We start from the raw sequence: 26821 nt of genomic DNA on the forward strand, positions 1-26821 counted from the left end.
CCTGTAGCGGTGGGCGTGAAAAGAAATTCATTTACTACTAGTAATAAAATTAAACTTGTATTTTCTTAACTCGTCACGAATATATAAAGTTGACTAGGAATTTCATTTTCGTTGAATGAATCTAACTGTGTCTCGTTTCAATTAAAAAACGCTTTTTTCTTTCCCAATGTTTGTTCCCTCCAAACATAGTCGCGCTTCAATCGCTGCTCCCATAAACCCCCATGCTGATGTCGGTGACAATCTGTACTGAACCGCTTTTCGCCCGAAGCTTCGCGACCTGTTTGAATCGACCTTGGGCGAAACGCGCGCACTTCGCCCGGCGCGCAGGAACTTTCATTGCGGCAAAGGGGCGGAGCAAGGTCACATGTCACCGTTCAGCCTATCACTGGCGTCGTCGGCTGGATGAAAGCCTGTCGATACTTTGGAATTATTGAGGGATTTTAGAGTTACTCTCATGCTGGCGCCACCTAGCGGCCTAGAAAGAAATTACCGTCGTTTCGGTTGCCAAGGCCGAGTGTGTTTCGGCCGCGCGCACCCTGACTGAGGGCGCCCTTCTTTGGCGCTGGTAGCCGGGAGGGCGACTGGCGCTACATTTCAACGATTTGAGCACAGTAGAAAATCAAACGCATTCCTTTCGACTATAATAAGAATATCTGTAGCTTCTGGTTGTATTCTTTGACACGCACGCGATGATTTTATTGGATGGGTGTAAGGACTGCTGGCATTCGTCGAAGGCAAACGTGCCTTCAATTTATTCGAGTATGTGACCAAGTTGATTTACTTCAAGCTCATGGGTCTCACACCCTGTGTGAACATCATTGACGTTCCAGCAGCCCTGGGTGTGTACCAACTAGCGCGCCAAGCGACCGCGGCGCGAAGCTAGCGCGTTTTCGATGGAACAACCGTGTTTTCCGCAAATAATTCAAAGTGCAGGTAGATTATTGAAAAGGACAGGTGACAGAGAGCTTCTTGAATGATCAAGCCACACTCGACAAATGCAGTGTTTATGCTGTGAAAAGCCAGAATTTTCTTCCCATAGTCGTTAAAGATTCAGCAATGCAAGCCTATGGAAACGACGATACTTTGTACGCAACTTTCGACAGGAAAACGATCACGGCGATAAATCTACAGCGGCTATCGTAATCGCCGGTGCATTTTGTATGGTCTGCAAACTCAGCTTTCGATTGATGCCTGTCTTGACTCTCCACACATGGCGTAACACTGTTCGCCAAGGAGATTTTTGAAACACAGTCGTGCAAATGCACGTGGTGTCTTGATAAACCCAAGCATACCATTGCTGAATCATCGGAAGCAGTGGCCAAGTGGTTTCATCGTACGTACCTATTGTCCCACATCGTACTGGCAGCTGTTAAATACCATGCTGCGTGAAATACTTTATTGCGATAGCAATTATATTGTCACGTGATAGCGACGGTAGAAAACACAGTAGCAATACTGTATAAAACGAAACTAACCATTATTGGGCGAACCTGTGCCGACAAAAACGGGCTACACTTAAAGCACAACGATAGCGGCGAACAAAGTCGGCGATCGTCGAAATCTAAACTGCCGGTCAAGCGCGTCGGCTTTTATACACGAGCCATCGAACTTTCCAGAGTAATCGCTGGTGCCCATGTGTCTTCCGGAAAGTTATACACCATTCGCGTCACGCATACATGCAATCAGATTAGACAAGGTTCGGTGACAACAGACAGCAGATGCAACAGTCTAACTTTCCAGAAACTTGTGATACATGCAGGCACGTCCCGCACTGAGCGATAACATTTGTTAGACTGTGAAAAGCGCTTACCCGAAAAAGACAATTCCAAGCGTCAATACGGTCACTCCGGACGCATTCTTGGCGTCGCAATCACTTTCCGTCCGCGGCCACAGCGTCGCCGCCGTATGCGCGAGGAGATCCGGCGATCGCGGCGCAATATGGCGCGCGCGAGGGAGGAAGGCCGACAACACAGGCGCCCTCTTCCGTTTTTTAACCATTTGTTTTATTACTAATTATTTTCAGCGCATATTGCAATTTACGAATGATAGCTAGTGAGCTTGCAAGGCATATTGACTTGAATTCTAAAGATGATACCGGTGTCGAGATATGTGCCGTCCAACTTGCGGTAAAAATAAGCTGCTGTTCCATTTACTTACAGTGAAGCAGGGCTAGTTCCACCAGGATCGTGTCCGTGCGTAGACACAAAAGTGTCATCAGAATTGGCTCCAGCATCGCCGCCTTCTCCCATTGGCTCGTTCGCGCCCCTTGGCGCTACTGCGCTCGTGCCACTGCAGCCTCGTTGGTCGTTGTCATTATATTAATTAATTAAACAACAAACACAAAGACATAACTAACTGTACAGCGAAGCTTTTGTGGGCTAGTTGCCCAAGGATCGTGTCTTTGTGTAGACACAAAACTCCCCTTACGTGCGCCGATCCTGAAGGTAGTGAATGCCGGGCCGACCTGCGGCGAAGGTGCAGTTCGCCATTAAGGGCCCCACATACACAGTTTCGCTGGTCACCCTTCTTCACAGAGTGGAAGCGCACTGAATTTAAAAAAAAAAAAGCTTGTTATGCCTTGAATTACAAAGGTAATTGGAACGCCCATGTATTTCATCGCACACTTTAAAAATTAATATCTCAAAACTGGTGCCGTTGTGAAAATTCATTACGACTGGATACGCCTTGCCAACTCAATGGCTGCAATTCGTAAATTTTATAGTGTGCCGTAAATTAATTAATTAAAAAGATAACTACTGCAATTATATGCATTACTCAATCGACTAGTCTGATTTCTTATTGAAGTATAATGCCCATCTGATCTAGTAACTTAGTTCAAGGTTTACGATTGTGCTATCTGCCGCAGGCATGTTTTTTAATTTGGCGCAGCTAAGAAAACAGCTGCTGTTTTGTATGTTCCACTATCAAAACGTAGAAATTCGTTTCTCATTTGTGAAGTCTTTCCTTCAATAATATTTTATTTCTTGTCGATGGATAAAGTAACTAAAAGCATGCGGGTGTCCTTGTGCTCGGTAAATAATTTTAAAAAAAACTTTGTACCATCTAGCATAGGATGCACATAAAAGCAGTTTCGGCAGGTCACTGACAGCCCTGCTAGTTTACCGCGCTTATAGAGGTCGCTATAGTTGCGGCAGAGAAAAGAAATAACAAACATGGGTGTTGAGTTCGAGAGGACGAATGCGGCGAAGGCAAGTAACGTGCAAAAATTTAAAATTAGTGCATGATTTTCCTTTCTCCAGAGAATTCACTAAACTTCAAACAGGGATCGCTGTCTTACAGGCAAAGAAAATATCCTGCTCTACCGTTGATATTATTTGCCATTTCATATAAACACCAACTGCATCAAAATTTTGGATAACAAAAGTGGCTTATAAAAATGACTATTGAAATATTGTTGGCATATTGTTGATGAATTGTTGACTGAATAGTGTTTCAACAATACCTCAACAATTATTGAAAGCATATAGCAATAATTCAACAATAAAGTTATTGGGTAGTTCACAACAAAAAGTCGTTGACTTAATGCTGTTGTCATATAGTTGAATGTTATTGAGTATTATTGAGCCATTGTTGAGTAGCTCCCAACAATAAAGTGGTTGACTAAATGTTGTTGATATATTGTTGTATTAAATTGAGTATTGTTGAGCCATTGTTGAGTGTTCACAACAATAAAGTTGTTCACTAAATGCTGTTAACTTATTGTTCAGTAACATTGAGTCTTATGGAGCAATATTGAGTTTCGAAGTATATGTGAAAAACACGTACATGTGTATGTGTGCGTCTATTGCACATATATACTGTTTTATTTATCACCGAATCACCATTGCATTTATACAGGGTGTTGTTTCACGTTCCTTGAACCACAGACGTACCTACCGAGTGGGCAGGGGGACAGTGCCGCCTGCCCACCATGTAGATACGCGTATGGTTCAAATTACGTGACTTGGTCCCTCCCCCACTTCAGACAGTGGGGAAGCGGTGGTGGCCCCTTCACATTACTGGTTGGGCGCCTCCTGTACGCCCAGTAGATACGTCTGTGATTGAAGTTACGTGAAACGCCCTGCACACCCACACACACAAACATATATATATATATATATATATACATATGACTTCATGATACAGGCATCTATGACTGCCGCAAGATTTTATTTGAAAAGTTGATGCACTTCTTCAAAAACTCTCTCATTCATACACGTTTTCTTATGCCGGATGTCCCACCTAACTTTACCCAGAGTTTACAGATATGGGAATGCCACGTAGCTGGATAGAACCAACGTAATATTGTTTGACGTCGCTTGGTGATAATGAAATATTTTTTTTTCATTCCGCCTAATTTGATAATTCATCTTCATTAATTATTCGACTGCCCAAATGTTATAATTAGATAAATAATGTCAATGAGAAAATTGTTGAGCGAATGAAAAACTCCCGATACAGCTCTCTGTTGCTCAATACGTGCTACATAAACGTGTTTTTCCGAGCGTGAGAGCAGCCCGAAAACGCACGCAAAATTGTCGCGCGACTGGCCGCTCGAGGCAGTTTGCGTGTATTTGCGGGCTTTTTTCACGCTTGGAAAAATACCTTTATGTGGCACGTATTGAGAAACAGAAATCTGTATCGGGAGTTTTTCATGTCGCTCTACAATTTTCTCATTCACATGTTAAGTTATGCAAAAACACCTTGCGCGCGCGCACACACACACACGCACACAACTACGTATCTAACTTCAGCATAGAGGCATGTACGGTTGCCGCATAATTTTATGTGAAAAGTTGATGCACTTGGAAAACCACTTTCTATCTTTCCAGCGCATTTTTTCTTATACAGGGTGTTTCAGCTAACTTTACTCAGAGTTTAAACATATGCCGATGCACTCTAAGACGACGCGACCAAATGCATGTTGCTCTGTCTTGTATGTGTAACGCTATTTTAGTATTTTTCTTAAATAGTTAATTAGTCAATATGAATTAGCCAACTCATGAAGCAACAAAGTTAGGCAAAAAAGTCCAGTTAGAGAGTTCTAGAGCATTTTGTAAAACGTCCGCTTAGGCAATTTCCAACTTTGTCTATTAAGTGTTATTATTTTTCAGCTTACTGCGGATGCCCGCGAAATGCAAAAAAATGTCACATAGCATATACCTGCTTGCGCGCCGTAATCCACCTCTTTGACGGCGCGACGACGCATGCGCTCTGGCGGATTAGACGCGAAACATTTTGGAAGGGACGCGCGGCCAGATGTCGGGGGAAAGTACCCCGAAAAAAAAGCTCCTGGACGCGCGCTGTTGCAAACGCTCGTGCCATGCACCGCGTTGAAACACTACTGGTAGTTCGACGTCAGTGCCGAAAACGTGCGTAAGACTGCAGCTCCACTTTGAAACAGTAAAGGGCCAGGGCTTCACCCGGACTGCACCGTGAAGCACGTAGTTGCTGCCTTGCATTGACGGCTGTCAAATTTATCGATAAATCCCTGCATTACACTTAGGGTAAACCACTGCGTTACAATCCTTACTTGTGGGCGACACTTGGAAAACCCGTTGCTGACGCAGGCTTCTTGCAGCGTCGGCCCGCTGTTGCTGGTGGTGGCAGCGCGTGTCTGACTTCATATAGTGTTTTAAGGCATAGTAACAAATGGTCTATACGAGACCGACAAGACGCTGCCGCCGACGATTGGCCGACTATTCAGCACTGTGTCATTGAGACCATTTGAGTGGGCATGGGAGCAGCCGTCGCGGAAGCATGGCTAATCCCTTCGTTTTCTACGCTCCGCAGGCCCTTGTTACCCTGGTGGTCTACTACGTGGTCGCTATGCCGTCCGCCATCCCGCCCTTGACAGTGTCGCTCACCGAAAGCCCTGCGCAGCACTACCGCCTGGAAGGTGCGCGCGCACTCAACGAATTCATGCCTCGGATCACCAATTTCCCTGGTATCAAGTTGACGAGATCGACGCTGGAATCAACTCCCGCCTCGTATTTATATGCCTGGCCGCCACCGTGTGCTTTCAGCGGGCATGGGAGCAGCCGTCGCGGAAGCATGGCTAATCCCTTCGTTTTCTACGCTCCGCAGGTGTGTAACCGCTTTTCTATCTTCGCTAGAAGGTCGGACGACCGCTGCTTGGTAGTGCTCCCATGCCCACGGGTGCTTTGTGAAACCTTGTGCAATTGCTTTGATTCTTCTTTGTTGTTGCTCTGCTGTGGTGACATTGAGCCCTGATCCCGCCCGCACTCGATCTACTCAAACCGAAAGCGATTCGGAGCACGCGCTGATAGCTGTCATGATGCAGATGCTGAAAAAGACAAATGACAGCATCAAGGAACTATCAAAAGATTTTTCATTGGGCCAAGCGACTGCAATAGCCGATATTAAAACAATCAAGTCTAACCAAGAAACATTAGAATCTAGGCTCATTGACATACTTAACCGCATTGAAACCCTTGAACGTAAAAGCAACGACTCTAGCTCCATGAGTCATCGCATAGCTGCCGTGCAGGATACTGCCACGCGCCTGACGTCACAGCAAACTTCAATCCAGAATCGCATAGACGATCTAGAAGATCAATCCAGACGCGAAAACTTGATCATACATGGTATTCCTGACGCACGTGAAACATGGCAACAAACCGAGCAGAAAGCGTTTGCCGTGTTGTCCACCATGATGGGCAGTAGCATCTCGGAATCCGAGATCGAACGCGCACACCGTTTAGGCACTTTCACAGCATCAGGATGTCGGCCTGTTATTATAAAGTTTACTTCTTTTAAAACTAGACAAAAAGTGCTGGAATTACGCTCAAAATTCAAAGAGGATAGAATGTCAGTTGCCGAAGACTTTTCCGCCGCCACTCGCCATGCTAGAAGGAAGCTGGTTGAATTCGCCAAAGGTTTACCCGGGTCACCGAACTTCCAGCTGCGGCACAACAAGCTCATTGTCCACAATAAACGCTACGTGTACGACGCAGCCGGCGGCAGCATTAAAGAGCTAAACCCGCCCGTTTCTGGTGATTCAACTAACAGTGTATCACGACCTTCAGCGCCAAACTTGACTGGTGAAGCATCATCATAGGTAAGCGCGAGGGGACGTGGTGGTTTGTTGCCGGCACCCAGTGTGTCTGTACTTTTGGCAAATGTCAGAAGCGTACTTAATAAGCGTGAGTCACTTGAATCAGTTGTTGACACGTGTAATTCATCTATCATTGCGCTCACTGAAACCTGGCTTCACCCAAACATTACTGACAACGAAATATTTCATGACGCACCTAGCTTCAGCATTTATCGCTGTGACCGTGAATCTCGTGTAGGAGGCGGTGTTATGTTGGCTATTTCGCGAGATATTCCGTCTTCTTATATTCCTGTTAAAACTAACCTAGAAATTGTATGGGCGCACGCTTACACCTGCCATAAAAGCTTTGTGTTTGGGGTTTGCTATCGTCCACCCAATAATTGCTCAAATTTTGCTGCCCATTTACATGATGCCATTGATACTGTTATTGCACGTCATCCTAACGCTTTCATTTTTCTCCTGGGAGACTTCAACTTTCCCAACATTTCCTGGTCTACTGAGCCCCCGGTTTTGAAACCATTTTCATCAGAAAGCTTTGACTTTATTAATCTTTGCTCGGTATTTTCTCTTTATCAGCTTGTCTCCCAACCTACTAGGCTATCGCACAATACGGCAAATACGCTTGATCTTATACTAACGAACTGTCCTGATATGGTCTCTGATTTATCGTATCTGCCAGGTATTAGCGATCATTTAACGCTCTGTTTTGAAGTAAAGTATTGTCAGCCGATAAACCGGCGAGTCAAAAAGTCCCTTCGTAATTACAGTAAAGCCAACTTTGAAGCTATTAATAACGAACTGTCTACCTTTCTCAACGTTTTCTTAGATGATTTTGAAAGCCGTACTACCGAAACTAACTGGAATATGTTTACAAGAAAAGTACATGAACTAATCGACAAGCACGTACCTATGCGCACTATTTCTTCGCATACAACAGCACCTTGGTATAACTCGAATTTAAAACGACTTCGTAACAAAAAAAAGCGGCTCTATCGCTCTGCCAAGCATTCTCTCTCCGAGCAGCGATGGGATGCATATGTGAAAGCGAATAATGCTTATGTCTCCGCACTGAAATGTTCTCGTAATAATTTCCTACAAAATACTCTGCCAGCTATGCTCAGTATTGACCCAAAACAGTTTTGGCGAACGATTCACCCCGACCGTAATAGCGAAATCACGTTACTCGACTCTTCTGGTGATGCGATTCCAGTTGCCGACTGCTCTGTGGTATTAAATGATGTATTTTGCCGTAATTTTGTTATAGCCTCGTCTACAACACTTCCCAACGTGCAGCGTTTTGACTCTCTAACAATGGATCCAGTAATTATACAACCCCTTCGCATTGAAAAAATTATCGAATCATTGAAAGTGTCCTCAAGCCCAGGAATTGACCTTATCAATGCGAAATTCTTAAAAAGTACCAAAATATATTCTAGTATTATGCTATCCAAAATATTCCAACAATCACTTGATGAATCCACGCTGCCATCCGACTGGAAAGTCGGCAAGGTGGTTCCAGTTCATAAATCTGGGAGTAAAAATTCACCCCTAAACTATCGCCCGATTTCACTAACTAGTATCCCGTGTAAAATCCTCGAACATGTTCTTTACACAAACATCGTTAATTTCCTTGATGCCAACTCGTTCTTTTCGAAGGCTCAACATGGTTTCCGCCGATCTCTTTCCTGCGAAACACAGTTAGCTTCCTTTACACACAAGCTACATACAATTCTTGATCGTCGTTCTATAGCTGACTGTGTCTTCCTAGATTTCGCAAAAGCCTTTGAAAAAGTTTGCCACAGTTTACTTCTCTTTAAATTAAGCAAATTCAACATTGATAGGAAACTTCTCTCCTGGATCGAATATTTTCTAACCGGACGCTCACAATTCGTGTCTGCTAACACTTATAATTCCCCTTTGAAGCCAGTTCATTCTGGCGTGCCCCAAGGCTCAGTGCTCGGCCCTCTCCTGTTTCTCATTTATATTAATGACTTGCCGCAATGCGTGACCTCTAACATTCACTTATTCGCCGACGATTGCGTAGTCTTCCGAGAAATTATTGACCAAAATGATGTTACGATCCTTCAAAACGATATCAACTGTATATCTAACTGGTGTAAAGTCTGGCTGATGGAACTCAACACTACAAAATGTAAGGTATTACGCATCTCCCGTACAACTTCTTGCCCCATTTCCTACTTGCTCGAGAATTCCGCTCTCGACTCCGTAACATCCTACTGCTACTTGGGTGTGCACATAACTTCCTCTCTTTCCTGGTCTCTTCATATTAGCAAAATAATTAGCAATGCAAACCGCTCGTTAGGTTACCTCCGGCGCAATTTTTCATCTGCTCCTGTTTCTTTAAAACTCCTCCTTTACAAATCTTTAGCCCGAAGTAAACTCGAATATGCCTCTTCAATCTGGGACCCCAGCACTGCTATATTAACCTCTGCCCTCGAGCTTGTGCAAAATAACTCTGTCCGCTTCATTCTAGGAAACTACAGTCGTACTGCCAGTATCACTTTAATGAAAGAGTCCCTACAGCTTGCGTCACTCGCCTGCCGCCGCAAGTTTTCCCGCCTATGTCTCTTCCACAAGATATACTACAGTCCCGCCCTACGCAACGACCTTATTCTTCCTCCATCATACATTTCCCCTCGTTTCGATAATGCACAAAAGGTGGGAATAATGTCGTGCTTAACTCAAACATGTTATCAATCATTTGTACCCCGCACCTCACAGGACTGGAACCACCTTCCTGGAGCAGTCACGTCCACTGTTCAATATTCCCAGTTTCATAATGTTTTAAACACAAGTGTATTGCAATGTAACTAACCAACTATGTAATTATATTTGTTATCGGTCAATTGCTTGAATTTTTGTTGCTTCACGTTTCAGCTAACATTGTATTAGCAGAAGAAAAACCTGTATAGTGTCTTTTTTTATGTTCCACTCCCCTCTGTAATGCCTCTGGCCCTGAGGGTAATACTAATAAATAAATAAATAAATAAATAAATTTGATCTTAATAGGCCGACAACGACGAAGCCCACGGGTGCGAGTTGTCATACAGCGCGACGGGCTTTCGTGTCGACAGCACCGACAAAATCAGCGTGACAACCGTGATAGCTTGAACGAACTCTACCTGATCAGCCGTCGAACCGACAACGCGATATCTCCAGCTCATTCACTTGTAAATATAATTATTCGCGCTCAAAATGCGTCGACATGCCTTCGAAGTTGAAATGCAGGAGCTTCAGTCCTCTCAAGCCGTGCACGTGAAGTTTGAGTCAATGCTCATCCTGTTTAGCGAAGTTTGGGTTAGGCCTGACCCCGTCGAGTTCGTGCACCCGCTACCGATGGAGCTAGACTTAAAAAATAAGCAGTCAGGACGAAGGAAACCGCTCTTATAGTTAGGTTGCGGCCCTATAGCGATTTGATAACACTCTTCGCACGGCGCAATAAGCGGCAAGCGGCGACACAGCGCTGTGCCAACATCTTCTACTTTGGTCACCGTACCCCAACGCTGCCGGTCGCATTCCCGTAGATGGCGGGTCTGTGTGTGTTGTTATGCTGACATTTCTTAACTCCAAAGAAGCATTGTTCTGCGTCAAACAGGAAAGGAGAGACAGTGCATTCGATGCAGCAACATAAACTCGCTCAGTTGCCAACGGTGTCAGCGATGGCATCCGCCTTTTTGCGAGAGAACATATAAGTGGGCACTTTTGCCGAGCACAGTTGTCTTTTATAATACTTTATAGCACGCGCGAATTGTAAGTATGATGAAGTTAAACAAAAGCGAGAATCAGTAGTAGCAGCCCGTAATATGTATGTCTCTGGATCCCAGTTGCAGTTATTTAAGGGACTCGGCCGCTCATACTGACTCGTCTGTGTGTTTTGCTACGTTTTGAGATTATTTCACATCAGCGATGCACCGTTTCTACAATAATCAAAGCTTACAGCGATCTGAAGCTGTAGAGGTAAACAAATGCACCGCTTTGGCGAATCCCACGTGGAAGACTGCACTGGAAGGCTTCTTCAATATGCGGAATGTTTAGTGAATGTGTAAAAGGAATACAGAAAGCGATGTCCAAGCGCAGGCACCAGCGACAACGAACCCAAGGCAGCCGCGTCGGAGCTCAGCGTGCCTTTATCGGCCGCGCTGTTACCACAACAGCGCACTCGGGCCTGTTCACCCACGACGGGTGAACGACATGCTGCCCCGGAGAAACTTAACAATTAATCGCCATCCGCACAACCGACGTACACTCAACATGGGCGCAGGTACCAACCGGCGAAATCCCCGACACCCTTCCAAAACGTTTCCAGCGGCGTGCGTCAGAGGGCAGCACAGGAACATGGAAGAGGCGCATTGAAGCGCTTCTAAACGCGCATGGCATCTAGCAGGGCGTGTTGCCGCTTAAAAGGCGACCGGGTAGTGACGAAGGCGTTGGCTGTGCTATTTACGCCAGCGATGTGCTTCCCTCGCGGCGCTTCATGATATCGACAAGCAGACAGGCGTTCACACCGGCTAAATGCTATGTTCGTTTGTGGGCGGAAGGCTTGGGAGCTGTGCAATCACGATTCGCAAGCGGGCATGTCACGTGGTGTTTTTGCTTTATTTCGGGGGCCTCCGCAGTATGCTTAAAAACACTAATACTTAACAGATAGAAAGACAGAAACTGTTTCTTCGGACGTTTTGCCAACCGCTCTGCAGCTTTCTAATTGGAATTATTTTTCCTAGCTTCCTTGCTTCAGAAGGTGGTTAATTAATCTTCTTGACTAATTAGCTGTTTAAGCAAAATATAAATATAGCGCGACACACTACTTACATGCATTTGGTCGCGTCTTCATAGAGTGCATCGGCATATCTTTAATATCTCCCTGCAGTTAGCTGAGACACCGTATATATATATATATATATATATATATATATATATATATATATATATATATATATATATATATATATATATATATATTGCTTAGAGATTTATTAGCAACGGGCGCGAACGGGTAGCCGTCACAAGCGTTCGGCGAAAGACAGCAACCACGAGCTCATGCCGGTAGCGATGGCGCTGTGGCGCAGGCAGGCTACTCTTCTTCGTTACAATATATATATATATATATATATATATATATATATATATATATATATATATATATATATATATATATATATATATATATATATATATATACAGTTAGAGAACTTGGTAGCGATTCACGCGATGGTAGCGATAGTAGCGGTCTTTATCGGCATGCACTTGACTTTCAAGCTGAGAGGAAATGTCATCGATCTTTTGTTTTACCGACTGCACGTTTTCGATATTTAATTTTTTCTTTCCATGTTTCAGTTTCCTTTGGAGCCGCAATGTCTCGCGGAGATCCAGGGATTATTGCGATTTTTCTTTTTAATCGGCAACAGGACAAAGCGATCAATGCACTCTTTAACTATTTTTTTAAACCTGCACCACAGCGACACTACATCTTCTGTGCTACTTGCAAATCCGTTAATATTAAGCGAAAGTATATCAATAATTGATACATCATCGGCTCGAGAGAAGTTTCGGTAAGATGAACATTCAGTTTTCTTATCTAACACAGTGTCTGTAACGGTGAGTAGTACAGCTTCGTGATCTGATAGGCGAGGTACTATCTCGCAATTAGTTTTGGCACTAATTGATCCGCTGACAAAAAAGAGGTCAAGCGCTGCACAATCTGCAGTGAGTCAAAGGCCAAAGCAATGTCCAGCATAGCTTCTCCGTGAGGGGCATGCTTTTTAAGCGAGGACCTTGCCCAGTCCACATTAGGCAAATTAAGATCTCCTGATAATACATTACGATTACCGGGTTTTACATTGGTATACGAAAATTGCCTAGGCTCGTCAAATACGGCAATGGTAGAATTAGGGGGTCGGTATATTGCTGCAATAACATATCTAAAATTTGCATAGTAAGCTCTACAGAAAATATAGTCTACATTGGGTATTCCAGGCATTAAAAAAATTCGCGAGGGTGATTTAAAAAGTATGCTAACACCCCCACCTCTACCATCATGGTCTTTTCGATACGAACTGTAGCCAGTGAGAACGAACTCACTGTCAAACACAGCGTCATTAAGCCAAGTCTCAGTCAAAGCCACTATATCTGGGTTGTGCAAGAGCGTAAGAGCCTCCAACTGAGTGGTCTTGTGGAATATAATCCTACAATTGACATTTAATACTTTAAGGGTCCGAGATGTGTTAGTAAATAGTCAATTGGAATCTTTTTAAAGCCTGTAGTGAGAACCTTTTGATTCGTCCCAACCAAATAAGATGCTATCAATGCTTAGTTTGTCGAAAATTTGTTTTACCTTGGCTCTGTCGGCTTTCTCTTTCTCGCAACTTTTTCAGTTATTTACGTATTTCCCGAACTGGCTTTGAATAGTCTTCGGCTATCGATATTCCGGAGCCTTTGAGATTATGACATGATCGTAATATTGGGACTTTTTTTCACGAAAGTCGAGGAGTTTCAGAATGGCTGGTCGCATCCTGCCTGCTTGCCTTTTTTCCCAGTCTATGGCATTTTTCGACGCCACTCACCGTTAAACAATTTTTTTTTTCTGAGAAACATCATCGGTTACTTTCATTTCCAGTTCCTGACCAGACTCCATGCTATCTTCCTCTATACTATAAATGATCAGGTTATTTCTCCTGTCTCTGTTTTCCAAGTCGTCCATCTGGTTCCTAACAGAAGTAAGCTGCCCCCTGAGCACGAGGTCGCGGGATGGAATCCCGGCCACGGCGGCCGCATTTCGATGGGGGCGAAATGCGAAAACACCCGTGTACTTAGATTTAGGTGCACGTTAAAGAACCCCAGGTGGCTGAAATTTCCGGAGTCCTCCACTACGGCGTGCCTCATAATCAGAAAGTGGTTTTGGCACGTAAAACCCCATAATTAAAAAAAAAAGTTGCCCCTGAAGTTCTGATATTGCGGCTTCTATATCTTGTACCTTCGTGGCTAAGACTTTCAGGCTGGATAACTGTCTCTCAGTACCGTCAATCCGCTCAGTTAAAGAGGAAAGTTTGTCCTTTATCTTCTTCTGAGATACCTGCAGACACTCCATTGTTGAATTCAACTTGCTTTGGCCAGATAGTATTTCCACTAGCACCTCTTTTTCTGTCAGACCAGGATTTGATTCAATATCGCCGCAGGAACACAGATATTTTGATAATGAAAAAACAGAAGACAGAGAGCTCTGAACACCCAGTGGGCAGGGCAGCAGCACTAAAAAACGGTCGTCACTTCGGTAACAATGTTCATATTTAAAATCACTAACCTACAGCGCAAAGCAAAAAGCATTGCTCAGCATGTTGCCGTGTCTGCTGCAGCCATGCCCACTGGCGAAGAACGGCTCCGGCGGTAGTCTTGTAGTCGTTGGAAGTGCCACGTGACATGACGTCACGGATGTCGTCAAAGGTATAGTCGCTGATAGCCAGAGTTGATCCCGTCCTGAGACGATGCCTTCGTAGAGCGGTGTCTCTGATACAGCATGAAATTCTTGATCTCACGGGAATAACTACTTTTTCATCTGGTTATGCTACTAGGCAACGACATAGCCGAACAATAACCCCATTTAGTACGCGTAATAATTGCTTTAAGTATTCCTTCTTTCCACAAACAGTGGTTGAATGGAATCATCTAGCCAATGACCAAGCTTTAAAGTCATCACTTTCGGCGTTTGTTTCAAGCATTGAGCAAAAATTTGTTATCTTGATGTGCCACTGCTATTCAAGCTCTGTTGACCTGATTTGTATTGTGTTCGTTGCCTATGCTGGTGTTCTTTAAATATGTATTGTTTCCCACCCTGCTAAAATCCCCAGTGGGGATTGCAGTATAGATAAATAAAAAAAAATAACGCAAAATGGCCGCCGCGGGTCGTTTGATGAAAGTCATGCGGCTCCAGCAGAGCTTCGAGAAAAACCTGCCGCGCAAAACAAAAAGAATTGCTCAGCATGTTGCCGTGTTTGCTGCTGCCATGGTCGAAGAGACTTGGCTGCACCTTTACGTTGCGAAAATATCTTCCCTTATTTTCACCTGCCCTATCCTTGTCACAAATTGGTGCAAATGTGGGATACCTCTAGGTATCCAGTCATTGGGTGATCATAAATCTGGTGTTCAGCAGTGGTCGCAGGGAGTATGATCACAACTTGGGGACCATCGTGGTTAGCATCGCGATGATATAGAATATCATCACGGAACAGGAATAGGTTGAGAGGCGAGTGCGAAACACCCCGATAATTCATTCATAGGGACGTAGGTGCGGGACTATCACAAGTAGATCTTGCCTCTTCTACACCTCCTAAGTACTATTATTAGTACGAAGCAAAATCAGGAGAGTGAGTGGTATCTCTGCGAGAACTGTCGCATAAACAACTCAGTAAATCCAAGATATCCCCCCTTTCAGATGCTCTAAAGAGCACAACGATTAAAAACACACAAGTATAAAGATGTCTGACCTCTCTTCAGGTTATCCACTTCTCGCTTCCAAGCAGTCATCATAATATTATCCAATGACAAATACTGTGATAACAAAAAAAATGCATTTCACATTTGTGAACCCCACTATTTTGCTGTTTATCACAGATGACAGTTATAGAAGGAAGAACAAACAAATGTGGTGCAGAGGCGCAATTGTGCCAGCGTTCTGTTTTCGCAGCTGACGCTTCAAATGTAAGCGACGAATTAGTACGTGGTGCTTGAAGTAATCTTATTCAAGTGCATTAGTTGACCTCTGGAACAGCATATATAGGGTGTCCCAGCTGGAACCCACGATACATAGCCATAACAAGTTTACTAGTAAGTCATGCATCTGAGCAGATTTTCACTAGCATTCATATTGTCACGTGGTAGTGACGCTGAAGATGAAGACAGCAGCCAAACTGGGAAAGACGAAACTAGCGTTTTATTGGGCGAACTTGTGCCCTCAAAAACAGGCTACACTAAAAAAAAAAGGCGATAGCGGCGAACCCAGACGGCGATCGTCGAAAAATCTGATCAGCGGGTCAATTGCGTCCGCTTTTATACATCAGTCGTCGAATGTTCCAGAGTAACCACTGGGACCCGCGTGCCTTCCACAAAGTTCAACATTATTCGCGTCGCGCACACATGCAACCAGATTACACAAGGTTCCCTCACAGACAGCGGAGGGAACCATCGATAACATTCCAGAAACTTCCGATACATGCAGGCGCGTCCTGCGCTGTGTGATAACATTTATTGGGCGGTGAAACGTGTCGCCCGATAAAGACAAACAAGTACACGTGTCAATGTACCCCTCTTAAAAAGCATCGACCTGATGCTGCAAACGAAAGTAACAAAGAAAAACACCCGTAGCAAAGAGAACAACAAAATCAGGAACTTGGTCAGCGTCCCTAAAATGGTTTAAGACGCACCACGTGGACTACTTCAGATCGTGCGCGGCGCCGCGGTGAATGCGAAATGCCGTCTGGCACGACCTCATAGTCCAGTGCGTCAATACGTCGTAATACCTTGTAGGGTCCGAAATAGCCTCGCAATAGTTTCTCACACAGTCCTCGTCAGCGTCGTCAGCGTCATCATCATCATCAGCCTGGTTACGCCCACTGCAGGGCAAAGGCCTCTCCCATACTTTTCCAACTACCCCGGTCATGTACTAATTGTGGCCATGTTGTCCCTGCAAATTTCATTATCTCATCCGCCCACCTAACTTTCTGCCGGCCTCTGCTACCCTTCCCTTCCCTTGGAATGACCATTGGAATGACTTCCCTTCGAATGACCTTCCGTTGGAATCACCATTCCCTTAACGACCATCGGTTATCTTCCCTCCTCACTACATGTCCTGCCCATGCCAATTTATTTTATTTTTTTTGAATTCGACTAAGATGTCATTAACTCGCGTTTGTTCCCTCACCCAATCTGCTCTTTTCTTATCCCTTAACGTTACACCTATCATTCTTCTTTCCATAGCTCGTTGCGTCATCCTCAATTTAAGTAGAACCCTTTTCGTAAGCCACCAGGCTTCTGCCCCGTACGTGAGTACTGGTATCGGGGTCCAAACCCAAACACGGTCGGCGGGCTGGTACTCGACGAAGCGTCGTCGGAGGTTGTAGTGTCGGCTGTCAGTACGCTGCTGGTTCTTGATTCGTAGGGGGGCGAGCTGTCGGGCTTCTTCGGCGCGCTGGAGATAGGTTGCGACGTCAAGATTTTCTTCGTCAGTGACGTGCGGCAGCATGCTGTCGAGCGTCGTCGTCGGGTTCCAGCCGTAAACCAGCTTAAACGGCGTGATCTGTGTTGTTTCTTGCACCGCCGTGTAGTAAGCGAATGTTACGTACGGCAGGACGGCATCCGAGGTCTTGTGTTCGACGTCCACGTACACTGCTAGCATGTCGGCGGGGGTCTGATTCAGGCGCTCCGTAAGACCATTCGTCTGTGGGTGGTAGGCAGTTGTCCTCCTGTGCCTTGTCTGACTGTACTGCAGAATGGCTTGGGTGAGCTCTGCTGTAAAGGCCGTTCCTCTGTCGGTGATGAGGCCTTCTGGGGCGCCATGTCGCAGCAGGATATTCTCGACATAAACTTTCGCCACTTCGGCTGCGCTGCCTTTCGGCAGTGCTTTCGTCTCAGCGAAGCGGGCGAGGTAGTCTGTCGTCACGACGATCCACTTATTTCCGGTTGTTCACGTCGGCAAAGGTACCAACAAGTCCATCCCGCTCTGCTGAAACGGTCGGCAAGGAGGCTTGATTGGCTGTAGTAATGCCGGCGGCCTTGTCGGTGGTGTCTTGCGTCGCTGACAGTCTCGGCATGTTTTTACATAACGGGCGACGTCGCCGGTCAGGTGCGGCCAATAATACCTTTCCTGTATCCTCGATAGCGTCCGGAAGAATGCGAGATGTCCAGCAGCCTGATCGTCAAGTAGGGCATGCAATACTTGTGGACGCAGCCCTGAGGAAACAACAAGAATGTAGTTGGCGCGGACTGGTGAAAAGTTCTTCTTTGCGAGTAGGTTGTTTTGAAGCGGGAACGAAGACAATCCTCCCCTAAATGCCCTAGGGACAACGTCGGTGTGCCCTTCCAAATACTCGACGAGGTTTTTCAGCTCCGGGTCTGCTCGTTGCTGTTGCAAGGAAGGCGTCGTCATCCTCGTCATCTTGCGGCGGCGGGTCAATCGGGGCACGTGATAGGCAATCAGCATCTGAGTGTTTTCGTCCAGATTTGTATGTTACAGTGATGTCGTATTCTTGTAGTCTGAGGCTCCACCGTGCCAGCCGTCCTGAAGGGTCCTTTAAGTTAGCTAGCCAACACAACGCGTGATGGTCGCTGACCACTTTGAATGGCCTGCCATACAGGTAAGGGCGAAATTTCGCTGTAGCGCAAACGATGGCGAGGCATTCTTTTTAGGTTGTAGAATACTTGCCTTCGCCTTTTGACAACGACCGGCTAGCGTAAGCTATCACGCGTTCAAGTCCGTCTTTTGTCTAGACTAGGACGGCACCGAGGCCTAGGCTACTGGCGTCAGTGTGTATTTTGGTATCGGCGTCCTCGTCGAAGTGCGCAAGTACTGGGGGCGACTGCATGCGTCGTTTGAGTTCTTCAAATGCGTCGGCCTGCGGCGTTTCCCACTTGAACTCGACGTCACATTTAGTTAGCTGTGTCAGCGGCTCAGCGATGCGTGAAAAGACATTGACAAAACGCCTGTAATAGGTACACATGCCAAGGAATCGACGCAATGCCTTCTTGTCGATGGGATGTGGGAACTTTGCGATGGCAGCAGTCTTCTGCGGGTCGGGGCGGACTCCAGACTTGCTGATGACGTGGCCTAAGAACAGAAGCTTATCGTAAGCGAAGCGGCACTTCTCTGGCTTCAGAGTGAGCCCTGATGACTTGATGGCCTCAAGTACTGTCGCACGCCGCCTAAGATGATCGTCGAAATTTCCAGCGAAGACGACGACGTCATCCAAGCAAACAAGACAGGTCTGCCACTTCAATCCTGCTAACACCGCGTCCATGACGCGCTGGGACGTTGCAGGCACCGAGCACAGTCCGAATGGCATGACCTTGGAACTCGTAGAGGCTGTCTGGCGTGATGAAGGCGGTCTTTTCGCGATCTCTCTCGTCGACTTCCATTTGCCAGTAGCCAGACTTGAGATCGATCGACGAGAAGTATTTTGCGTTGCAGAGCCGATCTAATGCGTCAATCCGTGCAAGCGGGTATACGTCCTTCTTCGCGATCTTGTTAAGTCGACGATAATCGACGCAGAAACGTAGGGTTGTGTCCTTTTTCTTCACCAAGACTACAGGAGATGCCCACGGGTTTTTCGGCGGATGGATGATGTCGTCGCGCAGCATTTCGTCGACTCGTTCTCTTATAGCTTCCCATTCTCAAGTCGAAACTCGGTAAGGGCTCGAGCGCACTCTTCGGTGATTATGCGACGCTTTCCGACTTTTCCATCACGTCGAAAAGCGGCCTTTGTATCGTCGGAGAAGACTTCTGAGCTGTTGCTGCTTGCTCATGGGGAGACTTGGATTTACATCGAAGTCTGGTTCGGGAACTATGGTCGTCGGGGTAGATACGGCAGAACCGGAGAGAATAAACGCATTACTGGTTTCCAGAATTTCCCCGATGTACATGATCGTAGTGCCCTTGTTGATGCGTTTGAACTCCTGGCTGAAGTTTGTCAGCAACACTTTAGTTTTTCCTCCGTGCAGTCGAGCGATCCCTCTTGCGACGCAAATTTCACGGTCTAGCAACAGACGTTGGTCACCCACGATGACGCCTTCTACGTCGGCAGGCGTTTTGGTGCCGACGGAAATGACAATGCTGGAGTGGGGCGGGATGCTGACATGACTTTCAAGCACGTTTAAGGCGTGGTGACTACGAGAGCTCTCCGGCGGTATCGCACGATCTTCCGACAGCGTTATCAACTTCGACTTCAGGTCGATGATTGCGCCGTGTTGGTTCAAGAAGTCCATGCCGAGAATGACGTCTTGTGAACACTGTTGGAGGATAACGAAGTTGGCAGGGTAAGTCCGGTCATGAACGGTAATTCTTGCCGTGCAAATTCCAGTCAGCGTGATGAGGTATCCTCCAGCGGTCCGAATCTGAGGGCCTTTTTATTAGCCTGTTTTATTGGGCGAACTCGTGTCCTCAAAAACAGGCTACACTCGAAGAACGGCGACAGCGGCGAACATAGTCGGCGATCGTAGAAAAATCTGATCAGCTAGTCAAGCGCGTCGGCTTTTATACATCAGTCGTCGAATGTTCCAGAGTAATCGCTGGGACCGGCGTGCCTTCCACAAAGTTCTACATTATTCGCGTCGCGCACAAATGCAATTAGATTACACAAGGTTCGGTCACAGACAGCGGATGGAAGCATCGATAACATTCCAGAAACTTCCGATACATGCAGGCGCGTCCTGCGCTCTGCGCTAACATTTGTTAGGCGGTGAAAGGTGTCGCCCTATAAAGACAAACAAGTACACGTGTCAATATGAACAGAAAACGAGCTAAAATTAACATTACAATATATGAAGTAACACTTGGCTGAAACAAAGCCACCGTTCTACGTATTTGTTGCGCGGCTTATGTGCATCGAGATATACTGTGGCCGATTTTTCCAGCTGTCAGCCTGATTTATCTTACCGCACCGCTTGAGCTGAGATGCAGCAGACAGCAATAAACCACCCAAATATGGGTGGTGTCTGCTCGCGCCTGAGTTAACAACGCCTTATCAGCAGACGACTGATAGGAGATAAAATAACGCAGTTCCTCTCCCAATTTTCCTGAAAATCAAAGACCGTCCCTTAAAGTTGTTCTTTGCCATTTAAAGGTCGCAAAAAGGTGTTCTGAAGGGTGTTCTGACTAGAAATATTTCCAAATATTCGACAAGAAACTATATTCTGGGGTTCTGCGTGGCAAAACTACGATTTGATTGTGGGGAAGGTCGTAGTAGGGAATCCGGGTTAATTTGGACTACCTGAGGTTCTTTAACGGGCACCAAATGCACGGTAAACGGCTGTTGTGGCATTTCGCCCCATCGACATGCGGCCGATTGGATCCTGCAACCTCCGGCTTTGCAGCGCAACACCATAGTAACTACACCACCACGGCGGGTAAAGTATGTGCAAGGCGTTCACAAACGATATATATATATATATATATATATATATATATATATATATATATATATATATATATATATATATATATATATATATATATATATATATATATTTATATATGTTGCTCGGCTATGATGACGATCACCTTCATCTGCGAATTATAATTCATTCTTCGGGTAGAGTTGATTCACAAAACCCGCAAACACGTTTACGCGATCGTAAAATTATTACTTACATTTATACCGAACTCGTTAAAACGTTATCTTGCACATTCGTCCTTTGTTGTCCTTGCTATCATTGACAAAGTTCTGGTTTGCCTCATTTTCACAACTTCCGTATCAGTTCCAACGAAGTTAGCGCCTTTACCCCGTAGTGGCCTCAGGAAACGTAGTTACCGCTGCTACAAGTAGCATGACTTTCATGATACCACTGCCCTTCTCGGGAATGACCACCTACAGATCCTTGATTTTCTCATTTGTATATGAAAAACACGACACTACAGTGACTTCTTTGGCTCTGAATTCATTTACTGCGACAGCCGCATTCCCTCCCTATGAAGATCGCCTCCTTGTTTTTACTTGTTTGCTTTTTAATAGAATAATTGGGTTCACCCGCTACATAGGAAAAGCCAAGAATGCACAGGCTTTAGGTACAACGTTCTACGTTTTCAGTTCTTATTTGCCGGCATTTCGACCAACGTTTATTTTATGTTTTATTTTTCACTTTGCATTTCCAACCTAGTACTATGACCTTCGGTGAATAGATTTTTCCTGCTGCATTTTCACCGGCCTTTTTTCAGCGCAACATTTTTCGCTTCGAGGTTACCGGGTTCTTTTTTTTTTCTTTCGATGAACTGTTTTGTTGACGCTGAAACCTCCTGTATAATAGCACATGTTGCTCTTCAATGTTTCACTTGTATCCGACACGTGGACAAGCAAAGTTCCTGAGAAGAATTCTAGCAGGACAGAACGCAATACGGCGTCGTTACTATATACAGGAATTAAGAGCGAGCGCACACGAATATTCAAATGCAAAGAGAATCAGATTTTCTTTGTAACACTGTAGTGCTACAGAGCTCCAACGTATAATACCCAATGCGATGTCCGGGTGAGTGCGACCCCGCATTACAGCCTGTCCCAGCACATTCACAACATTAACTGTTGCAAGGAACCGTGCCAGGATTCTTTTGATCGCCTCGGCGCATCACTTTTCGCCCATTTTTGTCGAAGAGGCAAGTAGGCAAGACAGGCACAACTAATCAGAACATTGTGCTAATCCAACGCACATGTTTCACGCAATTCCAACGCAAATCCACGCAAATGCAACGCAATTCTATTCACGTAAATGCAATGAGCATGATTGTCTCTGTTTTTATCTTACCCAATGCGCAACCTCAAGGAATGTTTATGATTATGCCTCACATTGGTAGCAAGCTTAATTTCGTGCAATGCTTCGGTCTATATATGGCATCGGTGCAAAGCTATGCCAGAATGCGAACAATAACTTGAGCCACTGTGAAACACCCGAAGCTGTGGCGTCTGATGCTTGTCGAGAGAAGAATCGTGTGAGGCGTATGTAGATATTAAGTGAGACGCCTTATTCGAATACATTTGAGGCTTGTAGACTCCTTGCATGACGGTGGTGCATAGTCCTTGGGGAGAACTAGCCAATCATCAGCACATAACTGCGCCGTGGTCGATACCCATCGGCCTAAAACTAGCGTAGCCCAAATATAATAAATTACAGAAATTCAAAGCAACCGTGGAACATGATACGCCATTCCATTAAGAGGTTTGTGCGTTTTTGAGAGGCCTAGCGGTAAATTATAATCGCATTTCTTAAGTCGCGATGCATGGTACACTCGGAACAAAGGTGGCCCTTACTGGCACTGCATTGTTTGTCAAAATTCTGCAGCGTCCGGCAAGACATCGACCCACCCGACAACCGTGGGAGAGGCCGGAAGGGAGTGGGGAGGCGGGCAAACGAAGCTGGGCTTTAGCATTGCTTTAGCGGATCGCTGAAACATGATTTTTTTGGCGTGTGATGTACGACTGTTCCTTTCTCTTTCATAGTAATGCATGTTATGAAATGCCAAATGCTAGCACAGACTTTAGCCTTCTCAGATTCCCCACATCTAGGTAGACTAATTTTATGTAGTTGAAATGTATATAGAGATTGATGGAACATGTGTTGGGCCAAACGCTTATGATGTTTTCTTTTTGTTCAGTGTAGTCTTACTTATTCTTACTGGAAAATTAGATAACCTTGGTGCATCATGCTTTATTATCGTTTCTTTGTGTGTCCTCGTGACGGTTGTCCTGTCTCGGTGTATTAAGTTGCGAGAACTATAAGACAGTCATATGTTCTCTTTTCATCATTCAGTAACCTGCCGCGTGTGTCGGCAGTGTGGTGGCGGCCCGTATTGGCAGTAACATGACCTCGAAATACAGTGTGCTTATGCCGCTTATTAAAATTCACTATTTGTTAAATGACTGTTTATGTCACTGAGGCTGTTGGTAGTAAAGGCTAGGCGTTTTTGGCTTGAATCGTGAAAAGAAGAAAAAATGCAACGATATCTCTCATTTTCGTCCAGCAATTCCGCTTTGAAAAGCAAACCTGCCACGAAGCTGAGGCGACGATGTGCGCGCAGCCTCAGGCCAACGCGCGCTATGATGCCTGACCAGGTGAGCTCAAGCAATCTTTTCTTACCAGCGTCCATTTTGCTTCGCGTGCGACGGAAACGAAAAGCAGGAAGGCAAGTTCATAAGATGGCGGTAGCTTAGTGCTTAGCGTGCCCGGCTACCGAATGCTCATTGCTGCAGTTACATGGGCTCGAATCCCGGTGGCGGTGCTTGTAAAGAAAGCCTTATGTGCCCGCTGGTGACGGCGAAGCTCAGAATGAGGCGGCGGCCACTGTGGTCGTAACAGAATGAACGGACGGGCAAGGTCAACCAAGTTTTTGGCACTTTACTGCTGCCACTGCTATATAACTGGGGATATAAAGCGGGAGTGTGGATGCTTTGGCTGCAATTGGACAGAAACATAATCCATTGACAAGACTGGAATGTACACTACCGATGACGCTGACTGACGCGCAAGTAAAAAATTCCTGGTTTCGGAAATGCAAATGTAATTCGTGCTTCGTTTACAGCGAAGCTGTTAAGCGCTACTTTCCCCACAATCGTGTCTACGTGTAGAAAAAACTATCATCACCAGATCCAGCGTCTTCTTCCACAGGTGGCTCGTTCAACGCGCTCGTGCCACTGCTCCCGCGTTGATCTTGTCAATTATTAATTAATTGCTTGCTAACTAACTAACTAACGAACCAACTAATTATTTATTTAATTAACACATATACGTAACCAATAATCTAGATGGCTTTAATGAATCGTCGGGATTTACCGAGTAAAAAACACCGGGGCCGCACGTTTAAGCTTCGCTGGTTAACCATCTGTACGGCATAATTTCGCTGATATCGGCTGATAATTTTTTTCATAACGCGGAGGGATGCCTTGCGGCATAAAAAACAAAACTACAAAGAACTTATAAATGCGCATGCGCGCTTCCATCGCACGGGACGTCCAGCACGATTAACTGTATAAGGTTGTGTGCACTTAGTTTGCGCTACAGATACCACGTCTACCACGGTTTCCGCTCCAATAAAGAAGAAATCTACCAACTGTAACATCGCCAACGTTACTTAGGAGAGAATTGCATTGAAGCTGAGAGACAGCGCACTGCACTTTTTTTTTACTTTTGGTGCACATTGTAATTAAGAGAACAGATCTTTAAAAAATGATGGTTCTTACAAGCCTTTAGGTATAGCATTATAGTCGGCGTGCTAAAATCAGTCCATTGACGCCAACGCTATGGATTGAAATCACATTTTAGTACATATTCTTGCAGTATTTTTATATTGGCTTGCATATTCACTACTTATGAGCTGTATATTAACTTGATTCACTATACTGCATAAGTCATTCCTACTCGGACGAGAGGCTTCTTTAAGGACGACGCATAAGTAACATATCCGGCACTCTCTAAGTCATAATCAAGTGATTCAGACTTGGTCAGAAAGCGTATAAAAAGGAATAACAGACGCGTTAATGGGTTCTATAGCGCGCATCCCTCTGTACACTTGAAAGTTGGAGTTCCATTTGTTGCAATATTTTCAAGTATAGTTGTCGGCGATGGAGGGTTGCTAAGCGACAAAAACACAAGAAGGCCATGTACTGTATTGGTACGATGTAAGGGCCAAGTACGTAATGCAAGGTCCCAGGCTCACAACACGGGCGTAGGTGCAGGGGCCAACAAGGGCGACTGATAAGCACAATCGGTTCTGTTGATTCAGGTGTGGCTGTCGCATAAAGATTCCTGGTGCTTATGTTAAGCGGGAACGAGCGAGTTCGCTTATGAGATGATCAGTCAAGGCAACACCACCACCACAAGCATCTAAAACCCTATCAGAGGTCGCACCTAAGCCGGAAAGTACATTCAGATGAAACATGCATGCGTGCGCCTGCCGAGAAAAAGTGATGATTAAGCAGCATTGTGGCAGAGCGAGGATGTCGCTACACGTGGACGCCACCAAGGGCAGGACCTCGTTCCTATCCCGATGACAGCACGTCGACTAGCTTGTGATTGAGTTTGTGGTGTGTCTAGTCCGAGAGAGTAGTGGCTGCGATGGCATTGGAGACATTGCGGTGAGCTCAGTTCGCGATATCACTCGAGCATCACCATATTAAACTTCAACGCCGTGTTGAAGAAAGCCTGCGACATCAGTTGCGCAGGGGGCCGGTAAGACTTGAGTGATAGCTTACCGTTCGGGGTATTTGATAACCACAGCGATGGACAGAAACTTCCCTAAAATGAACAGAGGGAAGAGGTCGAGTGAGTTCAAAATAACTCAATTGAAGCACTCTGTGTTATATACTCAGGAAGACAATCAGGTTAGATGGACGGCTTTTTCAAGCTCTGGCCGAGCTCGTAAGTGGCGACGTAACAGAATATCGTATGCCAAGCCAAAAGTATCAGCGTGCTCACACGCTGATCGAGATTGAGTACTATTGTCCTTGTTGATGTTGTTCAGGATGACGTCAGCATTTTATTCAGCGTTTAGCTCTTGGGAAATGAGTTCACCTAATGTTTACATCACGATGGCGGGGAGAGCTCAACTAAAATGTGAGAACATGCCATTGAGGGTGCCCGAGTACCCTGTGTACATACATGCATCCATAATAGGAAGAACACGACGTTACCAAACACAATTCCAAAACAAGTTCACCTATTAGCAAAGTGTAGTAAAAAAGAAGCACCTTCACGGTATAGTCGTGGAGGACTAAGATAATCAACTGGTTGAAAAGGCAGTCTTGTAGGTCTCCAGTAAACTGGATACACCGTTGACGTTTTGACAGGTTAAGTCAGGTCTGACCTGTCAGGTCACACAGGAACAGGTTAATATCATAAGAAGCCAACAAACACTGACACCAAGGCGAACATATGGTAAATTATTTGTGCTTAATAAATGAAATAAAGAAACGATAAATTAATGGAAATGAAAGTGGATGAAAAAGACAACTTGCCGCAGGTTGGGACCGAACCCACAAC

At 45.4% G+C, this 26821-nt stretch overlaps 2 protein-coding genes across 2 annotated transcripts in view; one reads left to right on the plus strand and one right to left on the minus strand.

Annotated features, from left to right (window-relative positions):
• Positions 1-26821, minus strand: part of LOC126546088 (uncharacterized) — a 153271-nt gene that overhangs the window by 55512 nt on the left and 70938 nt on the right. The gene's annotated exons all lie outside the window — the stretch shown is intronic.
• The window catches only part of LOC140215259 (uncharacterized), a 97606-nt gene that overhangs the window by 22244 nt on the left and 48541 nt on the right, over positions 1-26821 (plus strand). Inside the window, exon 2 of the mRNA XM_072285909.1 lies at positions 5794-5899. Coding sequence (XP_072142010.1) covers positions 5794-5899 — 106 coding nt within the window. The remainder of the gene's footprint in view (positions 1-5793; positions 5900-26821) is intronic.

Source organism: Dermacentor andersoni, chromosome 1, assembly GCF_023375885.2.
Source record: "Dermacentor andersoni chromosome 1, qqDerAnde1_hic_scaffold, whole genome shotgun sequence".
In the NCBI taxonomy this organism is placed as follows: domain Eukaryota; kingdom Metazoa; phylum Arthropoda; class Arachnida; order Ixodida; family Ixodidae; genus Dermacentor; species Dermacentor andersoni.